Genomic DNA, 17,604 nt, shown 5'->3' with positions numbered 1-17,604 from the left:
ACACTGTCTTCTGGCTAAACAAGATCTTATATTTCTATTCTCTTCTGATCTATTAAGTGCCCTAGAGCAGTAATCTCTCTATCCATAATTTACCCATCAGTAAACACAGTACTGTGATACTTTTCTTCCATTCTTTTTATAAGGGTGCCAGGATGTCTGGAAGTTCACATATACATGTTTAGAAATGCTGAGATGAAAAGTAAAACACACTTTAATTTTATGGGTCTTTTTTAAAAAATCATGATAAAAAGACCTAGTTAGATTACTTCAATGTGTAAATTTTCAACTAGCCAAAAGGCTTCCTGGGGTCATAATTCAAGAGATTTGAAACTAATGTTTTGGAGTTTAACAATGCTGTTCCAGAAAGGAATCAGACTAAGGAATTTCTCCAGAGAGCAAGGTACTTAGACCAGGAATAAGATACAGTAAATTTGAGAAGTCCCTGGGCCTGGCCCTGGCCCTAAAAAGACTACAGATAAACTTCTCTATCACAAACCATATTAAAATCTAATCAAAGAAAGAATAAGAACTACAATTTAAAACCGTAGTTGTAAAAGTTGTAAAATAGAAAATTCAGAGATGAATAGGATATGATGGAGTGAGGGGAGTGGGGCCAGTAGAACACTAGAAATGTTTTCAGATTAGCATCCAAGGACCAATATTTCTTAGCACAATGGCACCTTCTCTTCTCTTCTATGTAACTATTTCCTATGGATTCTGAAACCAGAATGATTAAGTTTTAGTCTAGGTTCTGCCATAGCTGGGCCTCTAGCCCCAGTGAGTCCCAGTTTCCGTATCTGTAAGATGAGGATAATAATAGTATCTAACCCAATTGTACTTAACTGTTATGAGAATTAAGTAAGTTAATATATGCAAGGCCCTCAGGACACTTTCTGGAAGACAGTGAGCACTGTATGCATTTGCAATTACTGTTACAGTGGTCCTTAAGCCCCTAGACCTGATCCCAAGTCCCAGAAGATCCAAAAACCAAATTTTTTCTGTAACTCATTTGGCAGCAATACCTGACCCGAACCTATGTAAGGCTATTTACAATCTTTATTTATCCTACTCGCTGTAAATATGCATGCACTTTGCCACAAGTATCTTCATGTTTTTTATTTAAGTAGGCTGCCCTAGACTTCATGGGGGTATATTTATTGACTTCCTAAAATTCAGGAAAAAAAATCTGAATTCTGAAATACATCAAGTCCCACGGGTTTTGGATAAAAGAGAGTGGACCTACGTTACCTTTGGAGCCTGAACAATTTGTATGTCCCTAAAATGAATGGCATCTTCTTCAATAACTACAAGCAAATACCGCTCTGAACCTAGCAGCAGAGAATTTTAAGATGAAGAGACCATTTCCCTGTACAGTTAGGAGGGCCCTGCACCCCCAAAACATTCCTTTCAAACAAAATCCATTCATGATCTTTTATTTACATGTCATACTGGTCAGAATTTTCAAGCTTTAAATTTCAAGGCTAGTTTAAATAAAGCATGTCTTCTTACCTTAGTTCATAAATAAATGATTAAGCCTCTTTGAGGGGCATTGATGTGCCCTGAATCACACATATCAAATCATCACAGAACTTTAGAGCTAGAAGAGACCCTTGAGAATTAAACTATTTCTCCTTCCCTTCTAAACAATTTCATCATCCATAAATTCACTCTCCCCTATGAGGTAAGAATTACCTGCTCTAACTTGTTCTTAGACTCTGTCTATTGGAACACCCTGTAGGTAAATGTGAATAAACTGGGTGGGGTGCACTGACAGACCTGGGATCTAAAAGGATGGCTTGAATCTAACACGATAAATCTACATGTTTGCCAAAATGTCTTAGTTCATACCTTAGAAAATAATAAGAACTTCCAAATCCAGAATGAAGAAACACTCAACGTGTGTGTGTGTGTGTGTGTGTGTGTGTGTGTGTGTTTGAGGGCTCAGCTATCTTAATGGACTCAATGAGTCAACAACATAATGTGGCTGCCAAAAAAGCTCCTGTGATGAGGAACTAACTGCATCAACAGTGGTACAGCATCCAGAAGTAAAGAGGTAGCCACCCTCTCTACCGCAAGCTAGGTAGAGCACATCCGAAGTACTGTGTTCAGCTCTGGGCTCCACACTTGAGAGAGATGCAGAGAGACTCAAAAAGTCCAGGAGAGGGGTGACCAAGGAAATCTGAAACCACGTCACATGAAGAACAGTTGAGGGAGCTGAAGTTATTTAGTCCAGACTCAGAGAGAACGTGATCACTATCCCCACATCCCTAAAGAACTCCCGTGGCACAGAGAGAGCAATCTTGTTCTGCATGACCCCAAAGGGCAGAATGAGAGCCAGTCAGTGTTAGCTACAGAGAGACATATTTCAGCTAACTCTTGGAAGCATTTCTTAAAATGTATGGGGCTCCCGGTTGCTCAGTTGGTTGAGCCTCCAACTCCTGATTTCGGCTCAGGTCATGATCCCAGGGTCGTGGGATAGAGCCCTGCATCAGGCTCTGCACTGAGCATGGAACCTGCTTAAGATTTTCTCTGTAAGATTTTCTGCCCCTCTTCCTCACTTGCACATGCGCTCTCTCTAAAATTATAAAAACTAAAGGTTTAAAATGTAGAGACACACTATTATATTATTATAGTGGCTTCTAAAATCCTATCTAGCCCTAAATGTCCATAATTTAAAAAATCAAACATCTGTCATCACCTCAGTCTCTTACAGCTGATAACTGACACCGTCTGGCATCACAGCCTCTCCCTTACCCCTTCTTAAAACGTCCTACCCAGCCAACCAATCAGTCAAATGTTTTGCCAAGTCTGTGGGAGGAAAGTGCCTGTTTGCTGGGCAATTAGTTTCAGTTTGCAGATCAGTGTCCTATAAACAAAAGAGGGCCCTAATTGAGGGGCAGGAGCTCTCAGCAAGGCCTCTATGAAAGAAATTCTTATTAAATCAAAGAGCAGCTAGAAGACCCATCGAATCACATAATATATTATCAATGGCATTCTGTCCTCACAGGAGCATTAAAATGAAATACTCAGGACAACCATCTTCCCAAATGCCAGAGAATCCAACTTTGCAAGCCAAACAAGGTGTCTCAAGATCAATGAGAACTTTTCTCTCGGTCAAAGAGACATGTGCACTGTTTGAAGTAGACTAGAACCCATGCTCAGATAAAAAGGCCATACTTGATGATATCACACTGTAAAGTCAAAACTACCTATCAGTAGGTCCACAAAATTCAGTTCAGCTGCTGAGAACTAGACACAAACAATGCAAAAAGTATGAACAATGTTAAATTTAAAACGAAAGAAGAAGAGAGAAGTAGAAGTAGAAGAAGAACAACAACAACAGAGGAGCTACTGAAGTTGGACAGGCTCCTAAAACTCTTGTCAACCAAAGAGCACTAGAGACATAGGTATACGTAAGTCTGTGGAAGTGACTCAAGCCTTCAACAGTGCACATGGCACATATTCATCAATCCAGCTTTACTTCCCTTGAAATTGGATTCTTTGAAACTCCAGCCGAAGTATTGGAGAATATGCGCATGATGGACTTAACCAGGACACATTCTTCTCTGTGCTTTTTAAAGTAAATCCCAGGGTCCCCTGGGTGGCTCAGTCAGTTGGGTGTCTGACTTCGGTTCAGATCATGATCTCACTGTTCATGAGTTTGAGCCCAGTGTCGGGCTCTGTGCTGACAGCTCAGAGCCTGAAACCTGTTTCAGATTCTGTCTCCCTCTCTCTCTGCCCCTCCCTTGTTTGCACTCTGTCTCTCTCTGTCTCAAAAATAAACACTAAAAGAATTTAATAACGTGAATCCCAGAAACAACCTAAGTGTCCAATAAGAGATTAATTTAAAAAGTGATATTATTCTTATACCAAAAAATGTTAAGAAGAATAAAGGTAAGACCTTAAGTATGGACATGGGGGGAAAAAAGTCCACAATACATAGTTAAGTGAATATAGCAAGTTGCAAAACAATATGTAGAATTATTTTGAGTTTTTTAAGACTATTTTTAAAAACATTCTGTGTATGTACACCCAAATATGCCCAGAAAAATGTCTGAAAAGAGATCAAACTGTTAACAGTAGTAACCTCCAGGGACTGACTGGAAGTAGGCAGCAGTAAAGGAGTGACTGTCATTTCTTCCTTGCAGACTTCTGGTTATTTGTGTTTTTTTGGAAGTAAAGGCTAACTTTGCAATTTAAAAATAATAATAGAAAAGTAATAAAGGTAAAATAACATCGATTACACAGACTTACTTAACATATACTCACCATTCGAAATAAGTGATCTTGCAACTACTTAAATGCTACTGTGTGCTTCAAGCTCTGGAACATCTAATTCATCCTTTTTCTATTATATTTTACTACCACAACAGCAAAAAGTCACCACGTTACTATTATGTCTCAACTGCTTTCTATCATACACACACACACACACACACACACACACACACACACACACCTGCAGGCAAAAGGCTAACTAACACGCAGGTGCTTACTCTGCACTAGGAACTGTTCTAAGCACCGTAAATGTATTAACTTGGTAATCGTCACAGCAATCCTATGAAGTAGGTACTATTATTATCTTCAGTTCCCAGTTCAAGAGAGGTTAAATGACCTGCCCAAGATTACACGGCTCATAAGGAGCAGAGCTAGGATTCAAACCTGCGAATGGACTTGAGTCCACACTCTCAACCGCTATACTTCCTGTCTCTCAGCAATATGTCAATCTCTCTATACCAAAGCCAAAAAAGGGTACAGTCACAATCCGGCCGGTTCATATACTCCTTCAAGCTAGAAGAGATGCAAACTTAGCTTTTTATGGTTGAATAATCTGCATTCCTACGGATGTCAATGCCAAGCTCCAACCCAAGATTCAAGGCTGTATTAAGCCTCATAATCATGTGGGAAAATTCTCTACAAATTCATTTATAGTCCAAAGTCCATACCTGACTCTACAGTAAATCGCTGAGCCTAAGAATTAGGTCAGAGATCCATTAATGTAAGTACAGCTTGGACAAATCCCCACCCGACTCAGGCAAAGGAATTCAGAAACTCTTGTCTAATGTCTTGACAAGGCAGGTCTTAGTTGTTTAGTCCCAGCCCACTTTAGATTAAAAGGAGACAAGAATAGGAGTTGTCTCTAACTTTGCTTCAAGACTTCAACCAGCAGGAAGAAGAGCCTATTTTTTCTGCGGACTCAGACAGATCTCAGCATTTGTCAGCATCCTCCAAACTGAACATTCTAACTTGGGGGTGGGGAGGAATGAACATCCCTGCTTAAATTGTGTATTTGTCCAAACATACTGACCTTGTAATTGAGGGAGAAAAAATGGTGCAAAGAAGAGATTTAACCTAATTTATAGGCAAGCTCAACCTAGATACACACCTGTCCCAAATGACCTACTGAATCCAGTTATTTGCAGGGAAAACATGGATTACACTGCCTTTTGGGGGGTTTCTTTTTCTTTTTTTTTTTTTTTTGGCCTCGAATGGTCTGTCCTACTGCTGTAAACAAAATCCTTAATATCGCTTCCACCTGTCACATGCACTTCATATATATATATATATATATATATATACACACACACACACAGGAGGAGAAATGAACAAGGAAACAGAAGCGTTGGAAGGAATCCCTTATACTCAGCTTTTGACCCATCGGTTGAAGGAGGTACCGTGCTGGCTTTCAAACTTCCCGAAATAACCCAGGCGGAGAGGCAGGGTGAGCGAACCGAACCCAAAAGTTTTCGCCCATTCGGGGTCTCCGACAAAGGCCAAAAAGCCCCGTTTCGAAGGGAGATGCGATGCCGTCTACACCGCCGCCGCCCCCCTCCCTGGGAGGCACAGCCCAGGGGGGACAAAAGACTTTCCAGATTGGGGAGGGGGGTGGCGGGCGAACTGGAACTCGGACCCCCGCCCCCCTTGGGAGTCGAAATCTGGGCAAACTTTGGGGCAAGGGCTGACCAATTCCGGGCATCAGCCCAGCCCCGGAGGCCCCGGGGCTGGGATACGGGAGGGCAGCCGCGGGGCTGGGTGCAGCCGGCCCGGGGCGCGGGTACTCACCTGGGGGAGGGGGAGAGGAGGGCTCCGTGGCAGGTGGGGTGGGCGGGACGCTGCTGCTGCCCGGGAGCGCGGGGGTCGGGGTCAGCGGGGTGGTGGGGGCCGGAATGGTGGTCGCCACAGGGGTGGTCGGCGCCGGGCCAGTGCTCGTCCAGAGGGTGGTCGGCGCGGGTCCGGTTGTCGCGCGAGGGGTGGTCGGCGTACTGTCCACCGCCGGGGCGGCGGTCGGCGAGGGACTGAGCGGCGCCTGGAAGGTGGTCGCAGCGGGTCCGGCCGTCGCCCGAGGAGGGGTGGTCTCCGGGGACTGGGCTGAGGAGGACGCAGCCAGGGGCTGGTGGACCGTAGTGCGCGGCGCTCCGGTCCGCGGGGCCTGGGCCGTGAGAGGCGTCGCCTTAGAGAAAGGGCGGCTGGGCTCACCCCCTAGCCCCGGGCCCGGCGACGCGTCCACCTGCCCCGCGGCCCCGCCGCCACCGGTGACATTCCCCGCCGAGGTTGTTGAAGCGGCGGCGGCGGCGGCGGCGGCGCAGCACAACAGGGCGACGGCGCCCAGGCTCGGCAGGCTCCTCATGGCGCGCTCGGCTCCGCCATTCATTCATTCAGTCATTCAGCCGGTCGGTCAGTCATCTTCTCCTCCCTGCGCTCGGACCAGGGAAGCCGCCGCAGCCTCCACCGCCACCGGGCGCACCATCGCCACCTCCCTCTGACAGGCGGCCGGCCCCGCGGGCGGGCCCCAACGCGGAGGGAGCGACCGGGCCGAGCGCGGACAGCCCGCCCTCCCCGATTGGCAGCCTCGTCCGACCAATGGACGATCACGCTGGCCCACGTGACCCACCCGCTTCCCGGCCTCTTTGTAGCCCCGCGGGCCAATCTGAGGGCGTCGAGAGAGGGGGCGGAGTTAAGGCCGGAGGAGGGTGGTAAGAACCCCGCTCCAGCCCTTCGGGCTCGCGGCAGCCCCTGCTTTGTCTGCCCAAGGAGCGGGGCGCGGGCCGCGGGCATCGGGCGCCGTGGAGCAGACAAAGGACGCGCCCCGCGCGGCAGACGCCGGGCCAAGTCGTCTGCTCCACTGGGCGGCGAGCGCGACCCGGGGCGGGAAATCCACTCTCGGGAGCCTCCCCGCCCTCTTGAACAATGGGGCGCCGGCGACGCACCCGGGCTCGGGTGGAGACTGGGCTGGAGCCCCCGCAGTGGGCGAGGGCGACAGCAGCGACGATGTAGAGCTCAACATTGCTTATGCTGCCCCAGAATGCCTGGCCTCGACCCTGCGAGGAGTGCGCTACCATTCCCATTTCAGGGATGGGGAAATTGAGGCCCATGCTGAGGGCTCTACTGAACCAAGACCCACGCCTTGATCAGACACCTGCTGAGGGCCGGGCACTGTGCCAGGCAAGACGGGGAGGTGGGGTGCTAGAGACCCATCTGGAGTTGAAGGTGCAAGCTTCCTGCGTAGGGGAAACAGACCCACGTGCACACTTTACCCTAACCTCCACCCTCCCCCACCCCGGGGGAGAATGGGCTCCGACAGGACTGAACCTCAACGTCCTGTTTCCTGCTGAGTGGTTTTGTGGCCTGAGCGCAGTTTTCTCACCTCTAAAATGGGCATGATAGACACGTAACACCCCCACACCTCCTGTCACAGAGATGAGAATTAAGTAATGTATTGAAAGGGCTTAACCCAGCCCCTGGCCCCAGTAAACCCTCATTAATGCTAACTACTCTCAGTGTGCTGTGTTGGGACAAGCCCCACGCCACAGCCCTAATGTGTCCCCTAGCCGCCTGCCTACTGTAGGGACTGGGGTGGGGCTGATAACCGAGCTTGGCCCTGGGTGACACCAACCCCCCGTGTAAAGCTGGAATTCCGACACGCAGCCTCGCACCATCTGCCCAGGATCCAGAGCTTGCTCAGGCGATGCAGCTTCTGGGGAGAGCCAGGAGGGGCGGGTTTGTCATCTGACAGGGCTTAATCCCAGTCCCGACGCCAACCAATTCCTGGCCTCTCCTACTGTGATACTTGCCTTCGTGCATGCTTTCCCATTAGTCACTGGCCTCCAACCAGAAAGGCAGGATGACATTTGCATGTGCACTTGGGTATATGTTAATTTAAAAATGCATTTATTTACCTGCGTGAGTAGTACTAGGTAGGGAGAGGATATGTGCATGCTTGTGTATGAGAGCATAAACATCTTTGCGATCTGTGTGTGTATTACATGTATTTATGTGAGTGTATGGGGAGTAGTGTCTATTTTTGTGTGTTATCTGTTTCAAGTATCTGCCCATGTGCTGATGCATGTTTTATGTATGTTTTCTAAAGGATTTGTTTCTTTTTATTTGTGAGCATATATGGGTGTGGGTTGGTAGGTCTGCCTATGTGTGTAAGAATGGGGGCAAAATTAGAGGGGTGTGTGTAGGTTTTCTGGTTTCAGACCAGTATTTAGCAAGTGCAAATCAGGATTCTGTTTTTACTTCTCTTGTGGAAGGAGGTAGACAGGTCAGCCCCTTTCCCATATTCTCTTGCTGATTCTTCCTGCTTTTCAAACCCCAACCAAAACATCATATCCTCTAAGAGACTTCCTTGGATCTCTGAGTGGGAATTAAACTCTCCCTTCCCATTTGCCCACTGCCCTTTGTTTATTCATTGGTTATAGCCCTAATCTATCAATCTAACTCTTCCCCCCGCCCCCGCCTCTTCCTAAAAGGATTAAGGATGGCTTTCAGAAATATATACAACAAGATAAATTGAACTATCCACCTGGCTTTTTTACTTCTCACAGGCATGCATCAGCCATAATACTAGGACTTGCGATCTATGTGTCTGTCTCTCCCATTAGGCTGTTCTCTGTGGTCTTAGTGCCTATCGGGGTACGTTGTGTGAGCACTAATTCATGCTGATAAAATTGTATTAAATTGAAAAGAGATCCTGGGGTGCCTTGGAGAGAGCTTGTATCTTGAGAGTCAGGCAGATCTCATGACTGCCAGCTCTGTGACCTTGGAAGAAACCTTGTACCTCTCTGGGCCTCAGTTTTCTCATCTATAGTGTGGGATCAACAAGTTCTATCTCATTTAATTAAGCTAAGGATTGGAGAGGATGTTTCCCCAGAGCTAGAAGGTGCTTGATCTATGTAGTTTATTTTTCATTTACACATGAGCTAACTTTGAGCCTTGTTGGCTGAAGGACCACCAAAAAACCTCTGTGTCACAACTTTCCCATTTGGTGACATGGCCTGACAGTTGCTTACCAGCTATCCACAAGATACAGCTCGAAAATGCTGGATTGGCCCCAAGATGTGATAGATCAGAGATTCTCTGGCAGTAGGGGAGAAAAGCTGATACAGCTTCTTTGCCCAGAGAATCATAAAGACAAGAAGTCCTCACCAACGTGCTCCAGGACAGCACTCAGCCTCATGCAGGGATGTGCCCAGGCCTCTAAGATGGGCTAGTTACCCTGTCATCTGTATAGAAAATGTTGAATTATCCTGAAAGGTAATTTAAGTGTATTCATGTAGGCTCATCCAACATTTAATTCTTTAAATTTTTTGTTCTGCCTTTATCTCTAAACCACAAGATAACTTTTTTTAATTTCTTAGGAGTAATATTTTGTGTTTAAAAATCAGAAACACCTTAACTATCCAATGTCAGACAAAAGCATTATTATTGTCTGTTCAGTTTAATCATCTAAAGTCATTGTCAGGGTTGCTATGAAGAAAGCATAGTAAATGTTAATAATAGATCACTGAGCTCTTACTGTGTGCTAGATATTACACTAAAGGCTATGGAGGAAATATTTCGTTTAATCCTAAAAAAAAAAAGAAAGAAAGAAAGAAAACCCAGGAAGTAGGCACTATTATTATCCTTATTTTACAGATAAGGAAACTAGGGCACAGAGAGGTTAAGCACCCTGCCCAAGGTCACTTACTTAGTAAGCGATAGAGGCTGGCTGGCTCTGGTAGTTCCCTTAACCACTACGCTGGAAAGGGAAAATGCTTATGATACAATGATAAAGAGAATCAGGGAAAAATTATAGCTGTGACTCTGTGTGAAACAGAATGTTGACCGGCACTTTTCCTGCTGCTCCAGGACTGTGGCTAAGAGCCAAAGCTGTCAACCCACTGGACTTAATGAGGGGCCACAGAAGAGCAGGGCTCAGAGAGGACCTTGTCAGAGCAGATGAGCAGCCTGGACTTTCTCCTGCAGGCAGCCTTCTTTGTTGGCTCAGTACCTACCATGATGTCATATACCCAGACGTGGCTCGAGAATTGTTTGTTGAGCTAAATGGAGTCTTACAAGTGACAGTCACTGTTCTAGAAGTCTGGCATTCATAACATATTTATTCCCCAAAGGTAGGGCTGTCCCTGCACTTGAAACAACAGGAAATTGAGCCTCTGAGACATTTAGCAATTTGCCCAAGGTCTGCTCAGCTCCAAAGCCCCGGCTCTTCTTCTTGAGATTCCACAATCCATAAAACTGGCCACTATGTGTTACACATAGTAGGAGGTCAATGAACAGATACTGAAAAAAAAAGGGTGGGGGGGACACATACACACCGAATCTTACTCTCAAGAGAGAGAAGAATTTAAGAAAAGAGAAGCTTTGGGAGTATGAATAGAAAAGAAAGCATAATAATATAATAGATGTGGCTCAGCAAAATAACCTCATCTCCTAGATTCCAATAAAACATGAAAACTTTCCCCTTTCTGGTTTCATTGCAACAGTACTGCTGACATGGATGATTTCTAATCCTGCCAGAGCCTGGCCTCCTATCAGATGTGGCTGAATGCAAGATTTGGCATCATCTGCGGACAACTTTAGGATTATTGGGGCCACTATTAACAAGCCTGCCCAGCAAAGTACAGGAACAGAGAGCTCACAGAGAGAGAAAAACAAATGGCTAAAAACCAGGAAACACTATGTATTCAACAAAAGGATCAAAGATTTGCAAATTAAAACAATAAGTTACTTTTTTTTTAACCTGACTTGGCAAGAATGTTTAAAAACTGGTAATACTTGCTGATGAGGGAGTGCCTCGCTCTGTTGATAGGAATGTAAAGTGATAGAATTTTTCCAGGAAATCTTAAAAGTGTCTATACTCTGGCTAATTATTTCCACCTTAAGAATATATTCAAGGGATATAAGCAATTGGATGTAACTAAAATGAACCAAAATGTTCATCAGAATGTTATCAATAATAGCAAAAAGTAGAAAAATCTAAACAGGTTACAGTAAGCAGTAGGGTAAGTACTTTGTATATAACCTCCCTGTGTTGGGTCCACTATATATCTATAAAAATGACATTCATGAAGGAAATTCTTACAATATAAAGTAGTGGAAAAAAATAGGTTGCCAGTACACACCTCTTAGTAATGGCCAAAATCTACAACATCAACAACAAACATCTACAAAACCAACATCACTAAATGCTGGTGAGGGTGTGGAGCAATGGGAACTCCCGCTCCTTGCTGGTGGAAATGCAAAATGGCCCGGCCATTTTGGAAGGCAGTTTGGTGGTTTCTTATAAAACTAAAAATATTCTTACATACAGTCCAGCAATTGTGCTCCTTGGTATTTACCCAAAGGAACTGAAAACATATGTCCAGACAAAAACCTGCCCACAGATCTTCATAGCAGCTTTATCCATAACCGCCAAAACTTGGAAGAACCACGATGGCCTTCAGGAGGTGAACGTACACCCATGCCGGAATAGTGTTCAGCACTATGAAACAATGAGTTATCAAGCCATGAAAAGATATGAAGGAAACTGAAATGCATATTACTGAATGAAGGAAGCAAATCTGAGAGGATAACAACCTGTATGATTCCAGCTATATGACATTCTGGAAAAGGCACAACTGTGGGAACAGAATTACCTAGTATAATGATGGATACATGTCATTATACATTTGTCCAGATGCATAACATGTAATACCAAGAATGAAGCACAATGTAAACTGTGGACTTAGGGTGACTATGATGTGTGCCTGTGGGTTTGTTAATTGTAACAAATGTATGTCTCTGATGGGGGATGTTGACAGTAGGGGAGGCTGCGTATGTTGGGGCAGAGGCTTTATGGGAAACTTCTGTATCTTTCTCTGAACTGTGCTGTGAACCTAAAACTGCTCTAAATACAGTCTTATAAAAAAAAAGGTGACTCTTACACTATGATTCCAATCATGTAAAAGAATATATGTATAAAATAAATGACCAAAAGGAAATACACCAATATAGAAATGATCTTTGTCTCTGAATGATTGCTTTGTTGGTAACTAAAGTTTTTCTTCTCATACTTTTTTGCATTTTCCACATTTTTATTTACAACAAGCACATGTCGCTTCAATTGGGAATAGCCAACAACAGAATTCACCTGGATCTGGGGATATGCCAACCAAGCACATCACTGATCTGCCTCCATGGCATCCCTTAGGACAGTAAGAGGGAGAAGGTCCTAAGTCATAAATTCACAGCAACTGCAGAGCGCCTTCTCCAAGCAATGAAGTTCAATGTTGAAATCCTACTTCAAAGTCTTTCTAGAAGATGCTAAAAATAAGCTCAGAAAAGCATTTGCTGCAGTTCTTGGAGATCTATTGAGGGACGTCATTTAGAGTGGGCACCAAGTCAAACCCTCCCTCGTCATCAGTGTTGGCTGTACAGCAAAGAATGTGAACCATTTTGGGGCAGAATGGGGCCAAAGCTTCATAAATAACTCTTTCCCTTAGATTGCTGTAATTGTAATAAAGGGGTTTATTGACAGGTGCACAGAGCTTTTGCAATCATTATCTTACTGGAGCTTTGCAATCACTCTGGAGGGAAGATGGTGGTAGTAGCAGCAGTGATGACAATAATAATGACTGACATTTACCGGGCACCTCTCATACGCCAGGCATCAGTGCTAGCCGCTTCGTGGACATTATCCCTTTTTCAGTCTAATACTGTAACATAGAAGAAGTGATCATCTCTACTTCATAGGTCAGTAAACTACCACTTAAAGAAGTCAACTGGTGGAGCACCCAGGTGACTCAGTCGGTTAAGCATTCGGCTTCCGCTCAGGTCATGATCTCATGGTTTGTAAGTTTGGGCCCTGCACTGGGCTGTCTGCTGTCAGCAAGGAGACTGCTTTGGATCCTCTGTCCCCCATCTCTGCCCCTCCCTCCCTCAAATAGATGAACATTAAAAACAAGGTCAAATGGCTTGTCCAAGGTTACCAAGCCAATAAATGGAAGAACTGGGATTTATAGCCATTTATTCAATTCTCAAGTCCAAAGTGATTTCCAGTGCTTACTGAACTTCCTCAATTTTGATTATTTTTTATTGCTATTATTAGGAAAGAAATTAGTATAGCAGTAGAGTGCTGAATTTCATGCTGGTCTTTCTAGCTATATAACCTTGGACAAGTCATATTCTCTCTGTGTCTCATCTTCCTCCTCTGTAGAATGAAGATCATAATATCTATCTTATAGGGCTCAAGTTCAAACAAAACAATGCATAGGAAAGTGCTGAGCCAAAGCCTGCCCCAGAGTAAACACTCAAATAACACTGGAACGTATCTGATTTTCCTTGTCTTCTCACATAGTGGGTCAAGTGCAGGAGAGTACAATGTCCTTGCGGTTCAATGTTAAGAACTTCTAAACTCTCAGAAGAATAATACTTCCTGACCTACTTCCACCACCTCACTCTTCTTGAAGGCTCTCCTTCATTAGAGTGAGTACCTGTCCTGGAGGGGGTCCCTAGCTACTAGGACTGGCAGAAAGGCAGGAATGGCCATTTGACTCCTCTGGCACCCCTGAGAAATCCTTGTGGGACTGTTCTGAAGTAGCTGTGTCAATTTCATGCTGGTTTCTGAAGGCTGTTTGACAAGGAAACCCAGTCCTGGAGGAGCAAATGTTTCCCTGAAAAGGCCACAGAAAGAGCCAACATCAGAGCAGGAAGGGGCTTACGAATCAGGCTCTCTAAACCTGTCCTTGTACAGACAATAAAGCAAGATCCAGAGAAAGAAAGAGCCTTGAAAGGTCCTTCACTGCACACGAGTAAAGGGTCAGATCCTCGCCCTCGGATCCTCAGGCCACCATCAGACCCACGTCATTCCTTATAGAGGGGCAGCTAAGGGCCAGGCCAGCAAGGGACCTAGAGTTTGCTGGCTGGAAATCCCATGGCCTTCCCACCCACAGCACGGCCCTTCTGACTTCTGGTCTAGGGTCCTTTATGCTACCAGGGTCTCTCTCTAGGCCCTTTGCTCCTGGAATCATGGAAATGGTGCCCGCTGCCAGCTTCATACCCATGCTCAAGGCAGTACGTTAAATGATGACAATAATTGGGGTCTGCTCTCAGGCAGCAGTCAGGAACTCAGGAATGGCAGAATCTTCCAAATTAGGCCACATTGTTGTAAGAGAGCTAGAAACAACATCTCTGCCATTCCATCAGGCCTAAATTAGAACAGCTCTGAAGAGGGTCCTGGGAGATCAAGCCTGCTCCCGGGCCCGTGGCTCTTATTTCCTTTCTCAAACAATCACTGCACTTTTCTTACAATCGTTGGGTGTTTACTGGGTGTGTGCAATGCCTGAAGTGCAGCCCAGAATTTGGAATTGTATATAATCCTTAGCCACATACTGGCAGTGCTATTTCTTTAGAAATAGGAACCTTGGAATCTCTGCCATCCAGTCCCACGTTAAGAGAATTAGTCTATGAATCGACCCAGCTGGGTTCCCAGGGCAGAGTCTATCTCCCTACACTGTGAAATGATCTAGTGGGAAAAGTCCATGATATAGCGGATCTGGCCACACAACTTCCAGCCTATGTTACCTAGGACGCGACTCTAACCTCTCTACACTTTGGTTTTGTCGTTGTCAGTTAAGCCTATAATGCGCGGGCTACCCACTGTGTTGCTAGAAGGATTTCATCATTCATTCAGCAGAAATGTACTAAACACTGACCTAGAGACACCTTAGTGAACAAGACACACACACACACACACACACACACACACACAGAGTAGCCTGCACCGAGATGTTTACCATATCACAAATGAGTCAATTAACAAATAAATGAATAATATCAAGATATGCACAGATAAATAATAGGCAGTCCAAAGGAGATCAAAAGGGTGCTGGGACCCAGAATGCCTGGGAGATATCCCCTCAGCTTGGTCAGGGGATGTCTCTCTGAGGATGTGACATTCAGCCTGAAATCTAAAGAAGGAAGTGACTCTGAAGAAAGCAGAAGGAACAGCAAGTGCATGTCTATGAGGTGGGGAAGGATCTGTGAAGCCTACAGAGTGAAGAGGACAGGGATGAGGTAGGAGGTGGCTACGCAGAGCTCTGCAGCCATGTCGGCACATGGGATTTTCCTCTAAGGAAGTCAAGGGAGAGTGTGAAGGAGTGGGGTGAAGGTGGATCACAGGGCGGCAAGGGCAGGACCCCTGAAAGCAGTGAGAAGGCTGAGTCGCCCAGAGGTGAGAAGACAGTGGCCTGGGACTGGCCCAGAGGCACATTCAGGATCGATTTTAGAGGTGGACTTGTCAAGCTTTGCTATTGGATTGGGTGTGGAGTGAGGGAAAGAAATCAAGAATGATTTCTAGACTGGGAAAACAATGGGTCACTCCTACATTCACCAAACATCAAGTAAGCAGAGAGATTTGCCTGGCCCTGGGCTTGGTGTTGCAGCTAAAGATGGTCCTGAAGATCTCAGCTTAGGGAGATGGACCAGAAAATGGGAAGTGTATGCATTTAAATAAGTGCAGTACATGTTAGACAACCCCTAACTCTGCTGAGGGGAACCGATCAAAGAAGTCTTCTGAAGGGAGGGAAATTCGAGCTGAGTCTGGGAGGAGAGACAGGAATGCGGAGGAGAAAGGATTTGGGGTCACAGAGTACACAATACTCATAGTCGTGGTGGTGGTGATATTTGTGAAGCCCTAACAATGTCTGCATACTGTTACAACCACAAATTACTTCATTGGAGTGTCCGACTTCAGCTCAGGTCATGATCTCACAGTTCATGTGTTCAAGCCCAGCATCAGGCTCTCTGCTGTTGGTGCAGAGCCCTCTTGGGGTCCTCTGCTCCCCATTTTCTCTCTACCTCTTTTCCTCCTCCTTCCCTTTCAAAAAATAAAAAAATAAAATAACTCTATGAGCAGATAGCCTCATTATCATCTCTGCTTTATGGAGGAGGAAACTGAGGCACAGTTCACCACTGCGGTAGAAGTCACCGCCACACAAGCTGCCTCTCTGGGAGGCAACAGTACACTAAGGTTGGACAAGTACAGAAAGTCAAGGCAGAAGTCAAGGGAAGGTGAGATCAATGACACAAAAGTATTTCGCAAACTATAAAGCACTGCCCCCAAGCAGATTACCATCACTGTTACTAAATAACTGGTCTCCCCTCCCAGAGAAACAAAGGTTTCTCAGCACCGCCTCTGGGAGTATTGGAAGACAGTGGCTGCTTGGAGGGCCTGCCCAAACAGAAGGAATCTCAGGGGATGGGCTGATGTGACCTTGACCGTGAGCTGGGAAGCAGCAAGTGTGGGTTCCAGTCCTCATTCTGCCCTAACTTACTACATGGCTTTGGATGAGTCACCTCTCCAGCCTGGGCTTTCCCATCTGTAGGATGGAAGAAGGGAGGATGGGGATTCTCAAGGCTTTTCCAGCCTTCTTATTTTGAACAAAATGCCACGTTGGACAGGAGGGGAACCTTCCAGAAACCAGGACCCACGCTGCAAGGGAAGCCCATGGCTTGTGTCTCCTGAGTCCACAGATGTCCAAATCAAACACGCCTTCTTCCTCCTGTCCCTGCCAGGACACTGGTTTCCAGGCCCTGGAAGTCCAGCCCATTCCTGTCCCTTTCAATCCTTCAGGGGGAGTCTGAGCGGCACAGACAGTATTTCAAACACCACCTCTGAGGACACAGCCAGAAGATGCAAGTGCTGATTACATCCTAGTTGGAGTTTTCAGTGAATCAAAGCCCTCCGGGCTTTCTCACACATGTAGCTACAGGCTCAATCTTGTGCCATTGGTTTGGGATCCATTGCCCGGGAATAAAAAGTGTTCATTTGGGAGACAGCATTGGATCCTTCTCCTCATAGTGATCTTTCTCCATGGTGAGAAAAGACTTGAGGCCTGCAAGAGACCCTTTTCCATCCAAGTAATGCAACCCAAACCCTTCTTGCTGACACAGAACTTTGTAAACTGTAAAGCACTTCCATGCATTATTAATTTGCATATTATTCCTTTTGTACCTCAAACAATTCCTGAACTAGTTTGCATGGGGTAGGCTCGCCAGGTACAATACAAGATGCCAGTTAAATCTGAATTTTAGATAAACAATGAATAATTTTGTAGGGTAAGTATGTCCCAAATATTGCATGGGACATACTTATGCTAAAATGTTATTCATTATGTATCTGAAATTCACACTTAACTCGGCATCCTTTCATTTACTAAATCTAGCAAACTTGAACAGGGATCATTAGCCCCATCTTGCAGAATTGGGGCTCAGAGGAATCAAAGGGTCTATCTAAACTCCTTGGGAGAAGGGACCATGTCTGATTCATTTTTAAAATTTTAG

The 17,604-nt window shown here is 45.4% G+C and overlaps 1 protein-coding gene across 1 annotated transcript in view; it reads right to left on the bottom strand.

Moving 5' to 3' along the window:
• Nucleotides 1–6,825, bottom strand: part of MEGF9 (multiple EGF like domains 9) — an 86,482-nt gene extending 79,657 nt beyond the window's left edge. The window contains exon 1 of the mRNA XM_029920494.1: nucleotides 6,064–6,825. Coding sequence (XP_029776354.1) covers nucleotides 6,064–6,652 — 589 coding nt within the window. The 5' untranslated portion in view covers nucleotides 6,653–6,825. The remainder of the gene's footprint in view (nucleotides 1–6,063) is intronic.
• Between the last annotated feature and the right edge of the window lie 10,779 nt (nucleotides 6,826–17,604).

This window comes from Suricata suricatta, chromosome 13 (assembly GCF_006229205.1).
Source record: "Suricata suricatta isolate VVHF042 chromosome 13, meerkat_22Aug2017_6uvM2_HiC, whole genome shotgun sequence".
Taxonomy (NCBI): domain Eukaryota; kingdom Metazoa; phylum Chordata; class Mammalia; order Carnivora; family Herpestidae; genus Suricata; species Suricata suricatta.
This window is presented reverse-complemented; position numbering and strand designations above follow the sequence as displayed.